This window comes from Anomaloglossus baeobatrachus, chromosome 2, assembly GCF_048569485.1.
Source record: "Anomaloglossus baeobatrachus isolate aAnoBae1 chromosome 2, aAnoBae1.hap1, whole genome shotgun sequence".
Classification (NCBI taxonomy): Eukaryota; Metazoa; Chordata; class Amphibia; order Anura; family Aromobatidae; genus Anomaloglossus; species Anomaloglossus baeobatrachus.
Genome location: NC_134354.1, coordinates 479,163,276 through 479,182,117, shown reverse-complemented (window position 1 = coordinate 479,182,117; position 18,842 = coordinate 479,163,276). Strand labels below are relative to the sequence as shown.

General features: G+C 49.6%; 1 protein-coding gene across 1 annotated transcript in view; it reads left to right on the top strand.

Annotated features, from left to right (window-relative positions):
- Positions 1-18,842, top strand: part of REV1 (REV1 DNA directed polymerase) — a 133,220-nt gene that overhangs the window by 107,712 nt on the left and 6,666 nt on the right. The window contains exons 18-21 of the mRNA XM_075336410.1: positions 1,609-1,836; positions 2,493-2,604; positions 2,804-3,021; positions 16,029-16,176. Of these exons, the coding sequence (XP_075192525.1) occupies positions 1,609-1,836; positions 2,493-2,604; positions 2,804-3,021; positions 16,029-16,176 (706 nt within the window). The remainder of the gene's footprint in view (positions 1-1,608; positions 1,837-2,492; positions 2,605-2,803; positions 3,022-16,028; positions 16,177-18,842) is intronic.

The following is an 18,842-nucleotide window of genomic DNA, read 5'->3' as shown; positions in this document are numbered from 1 at the left end:
TATGATTAGGGCTCGAAAGCCCTCATCATCGAAGATCTACTACCGGACCTGGAAGGCATTTTTTCAGTGGTGCGAGGTCAACGGCAATCTCTCCCCGCTAGTTTTTTCACTACCGACGCTTCTAGCGTTCCTTCAGGCAGGGTTGCAAGCGGGTCTCTCGCTGGCAACCATCAAGGGGCAGGTTTCGGCTTTGTCTGTTCTTTTCCAAAGAAACCTAGCATCACGTCCGCAGGTCAAGACGTTCATCCAAGGAGTCGCTCATCTGAATCCGCCCTATCGGGCTCCGCTAGAACCATGGAATCTTAATCTGGTTTTAGGATCCCTCCAACTGGCTCCCTTTGAACCACTCAGAGAATCTTCATTCTCACACTTATCCTGGAAAGTGGTCTTTTTGGTGGCGGTCACTTCAATCAGGAGAACGTCCGAACTGGCGGCTCTGTCGTGCCGCTCACCTTTTATGGTTTTTCACCAGGACAAGGTTGTCCTGCGCCCGTCTCCGGAGTTCCTGCCGAAGGTGGTGTCTCCTTTTCACCTGAATAAGGAGATCGTGCTTCCATCTTTTTGTCCGGCACCCACTCACTCCTTGGAAAGGTCACTACACACTCTGGACTTAGTACGAGCGCTCAGGACTTGCGTCTCGAGAACTGCGCCTTTCCGCAAATCAGACAACCTGTTCGTCCTGCCTGCTGGTTCCAAGAAGGGCATGCCGGCGTCCAAGGCTACCATTGCCAGATGGATCAGATCAGCCATTGCGGAGTCCTACCGAGTCAGGGACAAGTCCCCTCCGAGGGGATTAAGAGCCCATTCCACCCGGGCAGTTGGGGCGTCTTGGCAATCAGACACCAGGCTTCAGCCGAGCAAGTCTGCAAAGCCGCAACGTGGTCCAGTCTTCATACCTTCACCAGGTTTTACAGGGTCCACACCCAGGCATCAGCAGATCCCTGCCTTGGGAGAAAGGTGTTGCAGACGGCCGTCGCACACCTCTAAAAAGGTAGTAAACATTTGTACAGAGCGTTCCTACAGAATTTGTTGTTTGCTTTGGTTCTGTAGGACGGCTTATGTACCCGCCCAGGGACTGCTTTTGGACGTCCCATGGTCCTGTGTCCCCCAATGAAGGCGATAGAGAAAGAAGGATTTTTGTGTACTCACCGTAAAATCTCTTTCTCTGAGTCTTCATTGGGGGACACAGCACCCACCCTGTTTGGATTGTGAGGTCTTCCTTTACCGGATGTTTCCCGATGTTGTTTGCGGGTCACCTTTGTTTCCATCCGGCTACTGTATATTTACGTGCCCATAAGGCACTGTGTTTTTGTCAACACACATTTTTCTCTTGTATTACATTAAGTTATGGTTGTTCAAGGCTCTCCTACTACTGCTTTTACACAAAACTGGCATAGTACCGCCTCCGGCTCAGGGTGCACACTGCCAGGGAGGAGCTAACTCTTTTTATGTTCACTTAGTGTCAGCCTCCTAGTCACAGCAGCATACACCCATGGTCCAGTGTCCCCCAATGAAGACTCAGAGAAAGAGATTTTACGGTGAGTACACAAAAATCCTTCTTTTACATTTTTAGAATAGAAACATGATGACAGAAATCTGTTATTGCAGGTTGACCCATCTGTCTTGGCAGCGCTGCCCCCTGATATTAGGGAACAAGTCGAGCAAACATTTGCACTCCAGCGCAAACTGCCCATTAGTGAAGGCAAAAAAGAAAACGGTTGCAATACTATTGGGTTACAAGAACAGCCAGTGGCAACCGTCCTTCTACAGATCCCACCACTTTCTGATCAAGCGGAGTCTGGAATTAATGTCATTGCCCTTCCAGATTTTTCACAGGTAAGAACATAGTCGAGAACTCAAATTTGGGCCATTTCATTATTGTGCATTAAAATTAGAAATTGTGGAATATTACAGAAAGCAGCGTTATTGTAGTCTGATATTTCTGGGTGAAAAGGCTGGTAAAATCAGTTCCCAAGCAGAGGTTTCCTGAATCCAACAGAATTAATGTTATCACTAAATTGAAAGACCTGCGGCCCGATTTATCAAGAGCTGCGTTGTTTGTGCCAGTCTTGATGAGGGGGCACTCTGAAGTCAAATGCCCAATTCCTGAGGTGGTGCACACCTTCACAAATCTGGAGAGTCTGACCAGTGGCATGTGCCTCCATGCACTATGCCGGAAGTCTTACTCCAGTCAGGTACGGGGGTAAGGTTTCTAGTGTACAGAACGACGCAGCTCGTCATGAATTAGACAAGCTGTGGCGTCCCACATCAGCTCTGCCCATTTTTTTTCAGAGCTGGAAGAAACTAAGGTGAAAACACCGAAAACCGAAAAGTTTAGGCTCAGCCCTTTGCGCCTAAATCTTTCGCCTTTTTAAAGCTTTTTCCTCAGAATTGTGGTGTGAAAGCTTTGGTGACGCGTTCTTATACAGTACTTCAGAAAATGTGCCGTAAATCAGATGTATGACTTTCTGTATACAAATCACTTTCACCAGGTGGATCCCGAAGTATTTGCAGCCCTTCCTGCAGATCTCCAGGAGGAGTTAAGGGCTGCTTATTCGCAAAGAAACAGATCTGAGAGCACCATTAATCTGAACCCAACAATAGGTAGGGCAAATCTTCTCCAAGATACTGCTGAAAACTTGTGTAATAAAGTAAAGACGATGCCTTTCCCAGCAGCCTGAGAAGTGCCCACCATTGACGCTGCCACGATTATCATTATCGCTATCATAAGGTTATATAGTTGATAGGAATTGCTAACTTCAGGGTATTTTACAGCACAGTCTTTTATATTCATCTTTTGCAGTTTCCAAAAATCCTTTATTGCAGCTCAAAAAGCCTGCACTGAAAGCAAAGAAAAGAAGTAGAAAGAAAAATCAAGTCAGTCCTACAAAAAAGCTGCATAGTCCTTTCAAAAACAAACTTTTTAATAGCCCTGCTAAAAACTTTGTTGCAAATGGTAGTCCTCAAAAATTGAAGGAGTCTCCTCTCAAGCAAGAAGCCATACCTCTAAGGCAGTCTCAGGTAAACGGCATTATGGGATGGTTGTATATGTACATGTGTGATCTGCTATTGAAAAAGACTTTTTCAACACATACTACTAAGGCCATGTTCCCATCTGCATTGAAGCATGCAGCTTTATTTTTTTCCCTTCAAAGGGAACCTGCCCTCCAACTCAGCAGCATTGATACCTGTATGCCAAAATTCCCTGCCTAACCAGCCCTGTATAATGCTATTCACTATGATTATTTAAAAAAAGACTTATAAACGTCACTGTCCCCATGCTAATTAGTGCCTTGACTAGTCAAAGGGGTGTTAGTTCCCCAGACTAGTCGGCCCTTTTTCCGTGTTACCAAGCCCATGTGGGCGTAATGACATGATATTCACAAACCGGCATCACCACCAGCTAATAAAAAGCTCTTGCATTCAGCCACGTGCGTGCACTTCAGAAGCAGGGTGGACGCTTCCCAGATTCATTAGGTGCACTGCGCATGGCCAGAAGTTCAGAAGACGGCTCATGAACACATTTTTTGAACTTCGGGTCATGCACAGTGCACCTAATGAAGCCGGAAAGTGTCCCCCCAGTTTCAAAGGCGCACTGACGCGGCCGAAATAAGCTGTGTACGTTGCATAAGATTTCTAGAAGCTGTAGGTGATGCCAGCTCGTGCAAATCATGTTATCACGCCCACAGGGGCGTAATTACATGGAAAAAGGGCCAACTAATCTGGGGAAGTAATGCCCCTTCGACTAGCAAAGACCCTACTGAGCTGGTTAGGTAGGGAGTACAGGTATCCACGTTGGAGGGCAGAAGGGGTCTTGACAGATTCCCTTTAAAATGACAGACACTTTAGGAAAACCCAACAGATCTCATTAGCAGTTAGTGAGGTCTGACAGGTCCTTCTGACATTTGCCAGGCCACAGGTCAGTCAGAGCACTTTAGCTTCCATTCACAGTATGTCACAAAAATGTGTACACCCCTCACATTTTGTAAATGTTATATCTTAGCACGGGACAACACTGAAGATATGACACTTTGATACAATGTACAATAGTCAGTGTACAGTTTGTATAACAGTGTCAAATGTATGCCCTCTAAATAACACAACATACAGCCATTAATGTCTAAAACCCACAAAAGTGAGAAACACTCCTAAGTTAAAATGGCCAAATTGTGCCCAAATTGTCAATATTTTGTGAGGCCACCATTATTTTCCAGCACTGCATTAACTCTTGGGCATGGAGTTCGTAGAGCTTCATAGGAGTCACTGGAATCCTCTTTCACTCTTCCATGAGAGAGCTGGTGGATGTTAGAGACCTTGCGCTCTTCCATCTTCCAATTGAGGATGCCTTACAGATGCGTAATAGGGTTTAGGTCTGCAGACCTGCTTGGCCAGTCCAGCACCTTTTCCCTCGGTTTCTTTAATCTTAGAGGAGTGTTTGGGGTCGTTATATTGTTGGCATACTGCCCTGCAGCCCAGTTTCCGAAGAGAGGGGATTATGCTCTACTTCAGTATATCACAGTACATGTTGGCTTACATGTGCATCTATAGAAGAGGCTACATTGTGGGGCGATAGCTTTACATTGGTCCGCTCGACTGTGTACAGCGTATAGTCTGAATACTGACCGACTGACCCCCCCCCCACCCCTTAAACCTCTGCAGCAATGCTGGCACCTCTTTCACGTCTATTTTGAAAAGACAACCTCTGGATATGACGCTGAGCATGTGCACTCAAATTCTTTGGTTGACTATGGCGAGGTCTGTTGTGAGTGGAACTTGTCTTGTTAAACTGCTGTATGGTCTTGGCCACCATGCTGCAGCTCAGTTTCAGGTTGTGGGTAATCTTATAGCCTAGGCCATCTTTATGTAGAGCAACACCTCTTTTTCTAGATCCTCAGAATTCTTTCACGAGGTGCCATGTTGAACTTCCATTGACCCTTTAAATGGCTTGAGAAAGGCCCTGTATTGGCCGAAATGTTGCTCTTATATTTTTTGCTCAATGTATGCTGAGACCAATAAAGGTTTTTTTCTCTGACGCCTCATTGGGGGACACAGGACCATGGGTGTTATGCTGCCTATCCATAGGAGGACACTAAGTAGATGCAAAAGCATAGTTCCTCCTCTGCAGTATACACCCCCTGGCCAGGCCAGGCAAGCTCAGTTTTAACTTAGTGTCTGTAGGAGGCACATCTTCCAAGGTTTTGTTATTTTTTGAGGGCGACGGTTTCCTTTTTGGGACCGATCTCCCAATACCATCAACGGGCGGTAACGCGGAGTGCTGCCTCCACGTACCCCCTCCTGCGACGCTGGATCCTGGGCTGCATCTCACTGGACGACGGGTCTGATGGCACCGATTTTCCAGAGCCCAGGGCAGAAGCACAATTCCTCAGCCCCTCTTTGCAGGCTCTGAGTTGAACATTGCACTGTGTGATCGGATACAGCAGGCTGACTCTGCTATTCCCACTGCCTGGACTGAAGCAGTGTTTAAGGTGAGATCCCCCTCACTGGTTTCCCAGACAAAGGGAGAAAAGACGGTAAGAAAGTCCCTTGCTGATTGCAAGGAGGAGAGCCCCAGGGATCCTGAACACACAGTATTAATTCTTTCCCTAGCTGCCTGCTGGAGGAGGGGGGAAGTCCCTTGCTGTTTGCAGAGAATCTGCACAGATAATTTACTGGTGGCGGGCTCAGGAACTCACACTGTTTATTTGCTCTGTTTATTTGCTCCAGCTGCGGCTCTGATTACAGAAAGCCGGCAGAGATTATCCTTTGGTGACAAGCTGTGTGCTGACTGGAGGGAGATGTCACAGAAGCTCCCTTCCCGCCAGTTTTTTTTTTTTTGCTACCAACAGCAGAGGGGCACACTGACTTATTCTTGGCGCTCTTTTAGCGCTAAGCCCCTCCCCCCCGCGGCTGCGATAAGCCCCCCTTCCCCGGAAAGCGTGCGAAGATCTCCACACAGAGGTAACCGCTCAAATCAGAGCTTACTCCTTCCTGAGGACGCAGGGCCATCGGCTGATTCTGGTGCGGTACTTGCTTCACTTGTAGCTCTGCTGACCATTGCTCCCCCTCCCGGCATACTCCTATTAGGAACATGCAGAATGCTAAGGGCCATAAGAGTGCTAAGGCTCACATAGTCTATTATTCAGCCTGCACTGCCTGCCACGCTGAGCTACCACGTAAACACACCTCTTCTCTCTGTGATCCCTGTGCCCCTATAGCCCCCCCAAGACCCCCCCGCCGCAACCGTCAGCCCAGAGCCTAGGGCTCCCAGCCCACCGGAATGGGCACAGTTTCTGTCCCAATCCATGGATAAACTGTCACAGAACCTGGTTCTGGCTATGCAATGTTGTCCTCCACACCCTTCTGGGCCCCTGGACGGAATGCAGCCTGAGGATACCCCTATGGAGGATCCTTCTGAAGTAATCTGGGCACATGCTTCACCGGTTGCAGGGATCAGGAAAAGAGCCGGCCAGGTGTCTCCAGCACTCTCTCATGGCCCCCATGACTCTCCCTCAGGAGCACACATGGCAGGCTCTCCCACACGCTCCACGTGTTCCAAGTTCAGGGGTTTTTATTCCAACCTCTTTGTGGTCCCCGAAAAGGATGGGTCAGTTCGACCCATCCTGGACCTCAAACACCTGAACAAACATGTGCACGTACGGAGATTCAGAATGGAGTCCCTAAGGTCCATTATTGCATCCATGGTTGAAGGGGAATTCCTCGCCTTAGACATCAAGGACGCGTACCTGCACATACCCATCGCCCCAGATCTCCAAAAGTTCCTCCGCTTCGCAGTTCAGGACTCCCACTTTCAATTCGTAGCTCTACCATTCGGCCTTGCCACCGCACCAAGGGTCTTCACCAAAGTCATGGCGGCCACCATGAGCGTCCTTCACGCCAGGGGAGTAGTCGTTCTCCCTTACTTGGACGACCTCCTCATCAAGGCCCCTCCTTCCGCGACTGCTCAACCAGCGTACAAATCACTGTGGACACCCTTTCCCGCTTAGGGTGGCTAGTGAATCTGGACAAATCATCCCCGATCCCATCACGATCCTTCACCTTCCTGGGCATGTCCCTGGACACCCTTCGGGGTTTGATCCTTCTCCCTCAGGACAAGGCTTTCGCTCTTCAACGAGCGGTACGCTGCCTTCTACGTCATCCGTCTCGCTCCATTCGATTCAGCATGAAAGTGCTCGTCAGGATGGTGGCGGCTATGGAAGCAGTATTCTTTGCTCAACTGCACCTCCGCCCACTGCAGCTAGCCCTTCTAGCGGCCTGGGACAAGAGCCCCTTCTCCCTGGACAGACATCTTCACCTGACGCCTTCAGTCAGGTACGCACTCCGCTGGTGGCTTCGGTCCTCATCCCTATCGAAGGGGAGATCTTTTCTCCCAGTGAACTGGCTGGTCCTGACCACGGACGCCAGCCTCCTAGGCTGGGGAGCAGTGTACCGGCCCCACACTGCTCAAGGATGTTGGACGCCCCAGGAGTCTTCCCTACCCATAAACATCCTGGAAATCTGCGCGATCTCCCTCGCGCTTAGGGCATTCTGCCCTCTGCTAGCGGGTCATCAGATTCGAGTCTAATCGGACAATGCGACAGCTGTAGCCTACATCAATCGCCAAGGGGTACACCTGCAGCAAGGCAGGTTATCTCGAGGCCCACAGGATCCTCAGATGGGCCGAATCGACAGGGTCAGTGATATCAGCGGTACACATACCGGGAGTAGAGAACTGGGCAGCAGACTTCTAAGTCGCCAAGGCCTGGCCGCCGGAGAGTGGTCTCTCCACCCAGAAGTGTTCCTACACATCTGCACTCGCTGGGGTACACCAGACGTGGATCTAATGGCTTCTAGGTTGAACACAAAGGTACCCGCGTTCATAGCCAGGTCACGCGATCCGCAGTCCATGGGCGCGGATGCCCTAGTCTGTTCCTGGCTCCACTTCCGCCTGCCTTACATATTTCCACCCCTACCTCTGCTGCCGCGGCTAATCAGGAAGATCAAGGCAGAGGGAGTCCCGGTGATACTGATAGCACCGGACTGGCCCAGGCGCGCCTGGTACGCCTAATTAGTACAAATGCTCGCAGACGTACCGTGGCGCCTTCCAGACATCCCAAACTTGCTGACACAAGGGCCCATTTCCCATCAGAACTCCAGAGCCCTGAAGCTGACTGCTTGGCCATTGAGACCTGGGTATTAACAAGAGCAGAATTCTCCCCCGCGGTTATCTCCACCATGATCAGTGCCCGAAAGCCTGCTTCATCCCGCATTTACCACCGCACATGGAAAATCTTCCTTTCATGGTGCAGGGAAACTTACGTCCAGCCTCTGCCTCTGGCCATCCGCAGAATTCTCGATTTTCTGCAGGTTGGCTCTCAGTTCCCTTAAATGGCAGGTCTCAGCACTCTCAATCTTCTACCAATACCGCCTGGCTCAAAAAACGCAGGTCAAGACCTTCCTCCAGGGCGTTTCCCATCTAGTTCCCCCGTACAAACGGCCGCTGGAACCATGGGACATCAATCTCGTTCTGGACGGTCTCCAGAGGTCTCCCTTTGAACCTCTCAAGGAATCCTCCCTTGCTTTTCTGTCCTGGAAGGTAACGTTCCTGGTGGCAATTACGTCCATCAGACGAGTTTCGGAGCTAGCAGCACTCTCTTGCCGCGAGCCTTTTCTGATTTTTCACCAGGACAAGGTGGTTCTGTGCCCCCTTTCGGATTTTCTTCCAAAGGTTCCTAAAGCGTTTCATTTGAACGAGGACCTTGTTCTGCCTTCCTTTTGTCCACACCCAGTTCATAGGGTGGAAAGGTCTCTGCATTCGTTAGACCTCGTCAGAGCTCTCAGATATTACATATCCAGGACAGCCCCCTTTAGGAAAACGGACTCTTTGTTCGTCATTCCTGAGGGGCCTACGAAGGGACAGGCAGCTTCAAAGGCGACTCTGGCTCGCTGGATTCGCTCTGCGATCTAGGAAGTATACCGCTTGCAACTCAAGCCCATTCCTAGTGGGCTACGGGCTCATTCCACGCGAGCAGTTGGTGCTTCGTGGGCCATTTGGCATCAGGCTTCAGTAGAACAGGTGTGTAAGGCTGTGACCTGGTCTAACCTCCATACGTTTTCAAAGCATTACAGAGTCCATACCCAGGTTTCAGCTGAGGCAAATCTGGGTAGGACAATTCTGCAAACGGCAGTAGAGCACCTTCTCTCAGTAGGTGCTCCAGGCTGTCTGGGACTGGTTCCTAGTCCTTGGGTTGCGTTGTCTTGTTTTTATTTTTCCCACCCATGGACTGCTTTAGGACGTCCCATGGTCCTGTGTCCCTCAATGAGGCGTCAGAGAAAAACGGATTTTTATGTACTCACCGTAAAATTGTTTAATCTTAGCCATCATTGGGGGAGACAGCACCCACCCGGTTGGGCCTTGGTTCTCTCAGTACCTTATTTGGTTATGACTCTTTTTTTTCTCATGTTCCTCTGTTTAGGTAAGTTTTTACTGGCTTTTTCTCCTACTGCTTGTGTACTAAAACTGAGCTTGCCTGGCCCGACCAGGGGGTGTATACTGCAGAGGAGGAGCTATGCTTTTGCATCTACTTAGTGTCCTCCTATGGATAGGCAGCAGAACACCCATGGTCCTGTGTCCCCCAATGATGGCTAAGAGAAAACGATTTTACGGTGAATACACAAAAATCAGTTTTTTTCTTAATAGAGATGGAGTTTTGGTGTCTTGGATGCTGTGATATTGTTACAAGTGTACAACGTATGGCGAGCTGTATCAAGTAGTATGAACGGTGGAGTGGTGCATTGAATATGGCTGTTTTTCATAAACTTTCAGTGACCAGTATGAGCCAGTGTTTGAGTAATAATGCCAAATTTAACACACCTGCTCCCCATTCACACTTGAGACTCAGGGAGGGAAAACGTATCCATTTTCACTTAGGGGTGTACTCACTTTTTCCAGCAGTTTTGACACTAATGGCAGTATTATTTAGAGAACACCAAATTTACAGTTATACAAACTGTACACTGACTATTTTACACTGTATTAAAGTGTCATATCTTCAGTGTTGTCCTATGAATAGTTACAAAAGAGATTACTAAAATGTGTGGGGTGTACTCACTTTTGGGCACAACCCAAATGTGAACAAAGCCTTATGTTTTATTTGTATAATTTTTCGAGCACTTATTTTGAAAAATAAGGAATAATTTCATCACATTTACTATTTCTTTATCGTTCCTTTGGGAGACCCAGACCTTGGGTGTTTAGCTTCTGCCTCCGGAGGACACACAAAGTACTACACTTAAAAGTGTAGCTCCTCCCTCTGAGCTTATACACCCCCTGGTGAGCAGACACAGCCAGTTTATCGCTTTGTGTTCAGGAGGCATACATCCACACATGCATTCTCATATGAGTTTTTTCCTTTTTGGAATGAGATTGAAGAAGTGCGGGTCCACGTCTGGACCCCCGGCATGTCCCTTCTCACTCCACTGTGTCGGTGGTGTTGTAAGGTTGATTCCAAGGCTGGAGCCTTACATGCCGTGCTCCTTCACCATCCCTCCTGGGCTCTGGCTTGAAGTGGGAGCCAGCGGGGTCTCCATGCCTGGCAGGACACCGGTCTCCATCCGCAGCCCTTTAGGACCCTGCTGGACCGGAGCACTCATCCCCAGGGACCTGGCCCTGCGTCTCAGCAGCTAAGTACCTGAGACTTTTATATGTTGGGGGTCCCTGTGCTTTATTGTATGGGGAGAGTGTGCTTACTGTATTTATCTTGGCATTTCCGGCGGGTTCTCTAGCTGTCGCCCGAGAACCGCGCCGATGGTGCCTGCGCGTCGGCCTCGCCGCTCAAATTTAGGCCCCGGCTTTGCCGGAGGCCTAGTTTCTGTTCACTGCCCTCGCATGTCACTCATGCAGAGGGACAGGCTCTGCTCCTCCCGGCGGCCGTCCTGCATAGGGGAGGGACACTCCCCACTGCTGTGCGTGTCTCCTCCCCTGTAGGTCTCTATGGCCCTCCAGATCCCGCTCTCCTACAGGAACGCCCCAAGTCCCGCCCCCTCTCTTCGCTCCGGTGGCCATTTTCCCAGACAGGGTTCACTCTGCGCCTGCACTCTGCATCCCTGCTGGGGTGCTATGCATTGGGGGTCCGGGCTTCGGGATCTGGAGGGCACACAACACCACTGCCAGCGGTCTGGTAAGCCACAACCGGTCTCTGGTTGTGGACCTCTGTATATACTCTCTGGGGTTCATTCTCTTTGTAGAAGCTGTCCCCACTCCAGCAGCATGTCTCACACGAGGAGCAAGGCTCCAAAGCTTTATACTGTATGCGCTGCATGTAAGCTCCTGCTGCCTGAACCGAGCACCTATCCACATTGTGATGTCTGCTCTAACTTTGCAGTGCCACAGCCTGGAGTCTCACCCCCAGTGGTCTCTCAGGCTGCTCCTGCACCTGTGGCTGAACCCCCGGCTTGGGTAGAATCCTTTTCTAGGTCTATCTCCCAGTCTTTTGCTGAGTCCATGGGACTTCTGTCCAGGACTTTGATGAATATGCATCAGCCCCCTTCACAGGGTGCCTCTACTGCTAAGGGTCCCTTAGGATCTCTATCATCTGACCTCCGTCCACCGGAGCTCACAGAGGATTCATCATCAGGGCCCAGACCCCGTCCTCCTAAGAGGAGACGCAGGGTTTCCTCTCCCTCCTCATCCCGCGGCTCTGATTCAAGATCTGACTCGCAGGATGAGGAGGATGCCTTTACAGGGGGCTCGGAGGCTAACTCCATGTACCCCATTGATCTTTCCGAGGGTGACTCAGATCTTAGTGACTTGATTGCTTCCATTAATTCTGTACTGGTTCTCAATCCGCCAGTATCAGAGGAGCAACCTTCTCTGGCAGAAAAGCACCAGTTTACCTCGCCTAAGCGAGTAAAGAGTGTGTTCTTTAACCACTCCAGTTTTCAGGCCTCTGTGACCAAACTCAGGGCCTGTCCTGACAAACGCTTCCCAAAGCGTGGTTCTGATGACAGTTTTCCCTTTCCACCTGAGGTGGTCAAGGAGTGGGCTCATTCCCCAAAGGTAGACCCTCCGGTGTCTAGACTCTCAGCCCGGACCGTTGTGTCGGTGGCTGATGGCACCTCCCTTAAGGATTCCACTGACCGTCAGATTGACCTTCTGGCCAAATCCGTGTATGAAGCGGCGGGGGCCGTGTTTTCCCCAACTTTTGCAGCAGTGTGGGCTCTCAAAGCCATCTCTGCTTCTCTAGAGGAGATGCATTCCCTCACCAGGGAATCTATGCCCGAGATGGTTGCCTTAACTTCTCAAGCTTCAACTTTTTCATCTTATGCCATGTCTGCCATGCTGGAGGCTTCTCACCGCACTGCGGTGGCTTCGGCTAATTCCCTCGTTATCCGCAGGATCTTGTGGCTTCGAGAGTGGAAGGCAGATGTTTCTTCTAAGAAATACCTTGCTGGGCTCCCTTTTGCTGGGTCCCGGCTGTTCGGAGAACAGCTGGATGAAATTATTAAAGAAGCTACTGGCGAGAAGAGTACTTCCATGCCACAAACCAAAACCAGGAAACCTGCCCCGGTTAGGAATCAGTCGAGGTTTCGCTACTTTCGTTCCTCCAACTGGTCGTCCTCTAAGCCCTCCGCCTCGTCCGCTAACTCAGCTAAGGACCAGAAATCCAACTGGCGCCCAAAAGCGCGTCCACAGAAGACCGCAGGAGGTGCTGCCACTAAGGCAGCCTCCTCGTGACTCTCTGCCCGCTCCGGCAACGTCCTTAGTCGGTGGCAGGCTCTCCCACTTTGGCGATCCTTGGTTTCAACACGTTTCCGATCAGTGGGTGAGAGATATCTCCCACGGCTACAGGATAGAATTCTCTTCCAGCCCGCCAAACAGATTTTTTCTCTCAACTCCCCCTTGCTCCAAGGCCGCCGCCTTCTCACAGGCTGTGGCAGCCTTGCAGGCCAACGGAGTAATTGTACCAGTTCCCGGCCGGGAACGGTTCAGAGGTTTCTACTCAAATCTCTTCCTAGTTCCCAAAAAGGACGGTACCTTCCGGCCCATCCTGGATCTCAAGCTTCTCAACAAGCATGTTCAGGTGCGGCACTTTCGCATGGAGTCTCTGCGATCAGTCATTGCCTCAATGACCCAAGGGGATTTCCTGGCGTCCATCGACATCAGAGATGCCTATCTGCATGTGCCAATTGCAATTTCACACCAGCGTTGGCTACGTTTCGCAATAGGAGAAGATCATTTCCAATTCGTGGCTCTCCCCTTCGGGTTAGCCACGGCCCCTCGGGTATTCACCAAGATCATGGCAGCAGTGATTGCGGTTCTGCACCTCCAGGGGTTGGCAGTGATTCCTTACCTGGACTACCTTCTAGTCAAGGCTTCATCCAGCGCAGACTGTCAGCGGAGTGTCTCGCTCACTCTAGCCCAATTCGGGTGGCTTGTCAATCTTCCCAAGTCCACTCTGACTCCGACCCAGAGTCTCACGTACCTAGGGATGCAGTTCGAGACTTTGTCGGCTCTAGTGAAGTTGCCCTTAAACAAACAGCTGTCATTCCAGCTGGCGGTGCGCTCTCTTCTGAGGCCCCGCCGTTATACTCTCAGGCGTCTGATGCAGGTGCTGGGTCAAATGGTGGCGTCCATGGAGGCTGTTCCCTTTGCCCAGTTCCATCTGCGCCTCCTGCAGCTGACATTCTCCGCTGTTGGGACAAGCGGCCTTCCTCCTTACACAAGTTAGTGGCTCTGTCGCCACGGACCAGGAGCTCCCTTCAGTGGTGGCTTCGGCCCCTCTCCCTGTCCCAAGGGCGCTCCTTCCTGGCCCCGTCCTGGGTGATTCTCACCACGGATGCCAGTCTATCCGGCTGGGGAGCGGTATGTCTCCACCACAGAGCGCAGGGCACTTGGACTCCGTCCGAGTCAGCCCTTTCAATCAATGTGCTGGAAACCAGAGCCGTGCTTCTAGCTCTCCTAGCTTTTCACCACCTGTTGGCGGGCAGGCACATTCAAGTCCAGTCAGACAACGCGACAGCGGTTGCCTACATCAATCACCAAGGCGGGACACGCAGCCGCCTGGCAATGATGGAGGTACAACGCATCCTCCAATGGGCGGAGGACTCAAAGTCCACCATATCCGCAGTCCACCTCCCAGGCGTGGAAAACTGGGAGGCAGATTATCTCAGCCGTCAAAGCGTGGACGGTGGCGAGTGGTCCCTGCACCCGGCAGTGTTTCAGTCAATCTGCCGCAAATGGGGCACTCCGGACGTGGACCTAATGGCATCCCGTCACAACAACTGGTCCCAGTTTCGTCTGTCCTACGTGTCTTCCCCTCTAGCTCTCTTGCCCAGAGTCCTGCGCAAGATCAGAATGGAGGGCCGTCGAGTCATCCTCATTGCACCGGACTGGCCCAGGCGAGCTTGGTATCCGGACCTGCTCCACCTGTCCGTAGAGATGCCGTGGCATCTCCTGGACCGTCCAGACCTACTCTCGCAAGGTCCGTTTTTCCGCCCGAATTCTGCGGCTCTCAGATTGACGGCGTGGCTCTTCAGTCCTGGATTTTGACGGCTTCTGGTATTCCTCCTGAAGTCATCTCCACTATGACTCGGGCCCGTAAGGCTTCCTCCACTAAGATCTATCACAGGATTTGGAAAATTTTCCTGTCCTGGTGTCGCTCTACCGGCCATCCTCCTTGGCCATTCTCTTTGCCGACCCTTCTGTCTTTTCTACAGTCCGGTCTGCAGCTAGGACTGTCCCTCAACTCTCTCAAGGGACAAGTCTCAGCTCTGTCAGTTCTGTTCCAGCGGCGTCTCGCTCGGCTGGCTCAGGTCCGCACCTTCATGCAAGGCGCGTCTCACATCATTCCGCCTTATCGGCGGCCCTTTGATCCCTGGGACCTTAAATTGGTCCTCACGGTATTGCAGAAACCCCCTTTTGAGCCTCTTAGGGAGGTTTCTTTGTATCGTCTTTCTCAGAAAGTGGCCTTTCTGGTTGCCATAACTTCTCTCAGGAGAGTCTCTGATTTGGCTGCGCTCTCTTCGGAGTCACCTTTTTTAGTTTTTCATCAAGACAAGGTGGTTCTCCGTCCGACTCCGGACTTTCTTCCTAAGGTGGTCTCTCCTTTCCACCTTAACCAGGACATTACCCTACCTTCCTTCTGTCCGGCTCCTGTTCATCGCTTTGAAAAAGCGCTGCATACTCTAGATCTGGTGCGTGCTCTCCGGATCTATGTGTCTCGCTCCGCTGCGCTTAGGCGGTGCACCTCTCTTTTTGTGCTAACCACAGGTCGGCGCAAGGGCCTCCCTGCTTCTAAGCCGACCTTAGCCCGTTGGATTAGATCGACCATTTCGGACGCCTACCAGAGTACTCAGGTGCCTCCCCCGGCGGGGATCAAGGCACACTCGACCAGAGCTGTCGGTGCCTCTTGGGCTTTTAGGCACCAGGCTACGGCTCAACAAGTCTGTCAGGCTGCCACTTGGACTAGCCTGCATACCTTTTCGAAGCACTACCAAGTGCATGCTCATGCTTCGGCAGATGCATCCTTCAGGCGGCTGTCGCCCATTTGTGAAGTTGGGTTCTGCCTACTTCTTAGTTTTTCTGTTTATTCCCACCCAGGGACTGCTTTGGAACGTCCCAAGGTCTGGGTCTCCCAAAGGAACGATAAAGAAAAAGAGAATTTTGTTTACTTACCGTAAATTCTTTTTCTTATAGTTCCGTATTGGGAGACCCAGCACCCTCCCTGTTGCCTGTTGGCAATTTCTTGTTCCGCGTGTTATCACCGGCTGTTGTTGTGGACAGAGTCTCCGGTTGTTCCGGCTCTTGCTCTGTTCTACTTGTGGGTGGCTAGTCTCCTTCAGCTTTTGCACTAAACTGGCTGTGTCTGCTCACCAGGGGGTGTATAAGCTCAGAGGGAGGAGCTACACTTTTAAGTGTAGTACTTTGTGTTCTCCGGAGGCAGAAGCTAAACGCCCAAGGTCTGGGTCTCCCAAGACGGAACTATAAGAAAAAGAATTTACGGTAAGTAAACAAAATTGTCTTTTTTTAGGTTGAAACACGTCCCTCAACATCAAAAGTCCAAGGATCCATGAGTGAAGAGTGCAATTCCTACAGAGCAAAAGCTCCTAATCTAGCGGGTGCTATTGAATATAATGATGTGAAAATCTTGCTGAGAGAGTGGATAACTACCATTTCAGGTACGTACTGCAGAAAGGAAAAGCTCTTGAGGACATGTAATACTTGGTAGTATAGGTGTATTATATTAGGCAGGAACAGAGTTGTAACGTTTCCTTAAAGGGAACCTGTCACCGGATGTTCATAATACTTACCTAACGGTTGGTGCGGAGTAGACTGGTCGGGTGGGCGTTTCCGGGGGACCCTCACATCCTCTTGCGGTTATCTTTGTCCTCCTTCTGAAGCTAGTGTGGAGGACGCACTCTACATCATCTACACTGACAGTGAGGTCCTGCACAGGCGCACTTTGATCTGCCCTGCTCGGCAGACTAAATTACAGTCACGGCTGTAAACACAGGTCTTCTGTTTTGCTCTATTGTTCTCCAGCTCCTATTCACTGCCTTGTGCATGTATTTATTTGTATTTATTTAAGAATATGACAGACAGCCCCACATGAAACATTTGTCTAAATATTTTGTTCATTCACTTTGTAATGGACTTAATTCTTCAGCAGGATTTAGGTTTGAACCTGGGCAGTGATGGGTATAGGGCTCATGCCTAGTAAATTAATTTCCAAACTATTTAGAATAACATGGAAAGCTGTCTACAACCTTGCCCTCTCATGTCTTTGAATTTACTTCTAGTCACCACATGACCTTCTATACTCTTTTCTGGTCTGTTCCTTAAGCCTGCTTTACACCATACGATCCAGCGTACAATATCGTATGCGATCGTACCCGCCCCCATCGTATGTGCGGCACGTTCAATTTGTTGAATGTGTCGCACAAACGAATGATCACCCGTCACACGTACTTACCCTTTCCATACGACCTCGATATGGGCGGCGAAAATCCACTTCCTGGAGTGGGAGGGACGTTCGGCGTCACAGCGACGTCACGCGGCAGCCGGCCAATAGAAGCGGAGGGGCGGAGATGAGCAGGATGTAAACATCCCGCCCACCTCCTTCCTTCCGTACAGCCAGCCGGGAGCCGCAGGACGCAGGTAAGCTGCTGTTCATCGTTCCCGGGGTGTCACACACTGCGATGTGTGCTACCCCGGGTACGATGAACAACCTGACGTTCAATTTTTAGGAATTGAACGACGTGCATGCGTTGAACGTTTTACCGTTAAATCGCAATCGCACGTAGCTGTCACGCGCTACAATGTACCTTACGATACTGGATGTGCGTCACTTACGACGTGACCCCGCCGACACATCGTAAGATATATTGCAGCATGTAAAGCGGCCTTTACATTGCTGTCTTGGAAGATTTTTCCTATACTTTTCCCCATTCTCTTTTGCTAGCCCCCTCTTTAAAAAAGATTGAAATATGCAATAACCTTTCCTCAACTACTTGGCTCTCACCTGCTGTCTCCTTAATTAGTTGTATAAGTTGAAAAAAGACTTGGGTCCATAAAGTTCAACCTTTTTCAGCAATTACACATTTTCTATCAAATTATTTATAACCCACAATGCCATTTGTTGTGAGAAATCACAAGCAAAGTCTCCTATCCTGCTGTAGCTATCTGTCACTGAGAAAGCTTATGTACTTGCACCGACTTTCTGATAGTATGCACTTATACCCCTTTTATATTTCATATGTGGAATATATTATATACTAGCTGTAGTACCCGGGTGTTGTCCAGGATAGTAAAGCAGGCTTTACATGCAACGACATCGCTAACTACATGTCGTTGGGGTCACGGAATTCGTGACGCACATTCGACCTAGTTAGTTAACGGTCGTTCCTGCGTTTCACACGCAACGACGTCGCTATCAAAATTACTTACCTAATCGTTGATCAGTCGTTCCTATCCCAATTATCTACTATCCCAATTAATTATTTTGAGTGTCTGGCCGTAGCGGGCCGCACCTGCGACTTCACAAAAGTGAAAATACTTTATACATAGGTTTGGCAGCTCCCACTGAAATAATAAATCAGTAGGGCACTTGACATTAATATTAAAACAAGGCTTCCTTCATACCTCCTATATTTATTGGGGGGTACATATTTTTTCTTTCAATAAGTCGTCTGCTTTCTTTACAATCCTGCATATAGGCATATATGTCTATATATTTGCATAGATACATGCCTAAGTATTTGTACGTATTTATGCATATGCATAAACAAATCACGTTTTTTGCTTCCTTATATTTCATATACATGGATATAAAGGTTTTATTATGAATATACACACATTCACTTTTATCCTGTTTTCTCATGTATATTTTTTTTAAAAAATTTTTTTTCTTTTTCCATTAATTTGTGTTTATTTGTGTTTTTATGGTGTCTCTGTCTTTACATCACATTGTGGTTTCATTGTGCTTTTTTCCCATGATTTTAAATGAGTGCACAGCTTTGTGAATGTTTGTTCTTAATTAGCACCTATGACGCCCCTTTTTTTGCACAGTCTTAAATTTCTCATTCTGGAGATACCAAATAATCCATGATTAAGACCGTAAGGTTGAAACGCGTAGGATAGTCCTGTGTTTCACTGTGTGTCCCCAGCTTCTTTGCGTGTTGTATCCTGTTTTTAATGGATTTAATAAAATTTCAGTTTTACTACAACCTCTCCTTCTTCTGATGCTGGATATTTTCCTCTCCATGACTGTATCCCAATTATCGTTGCAGGTTGTTTGTCGTTCCTGCGGCAGCACACACTGTCTGTGTATATCTGATCTCTGTCT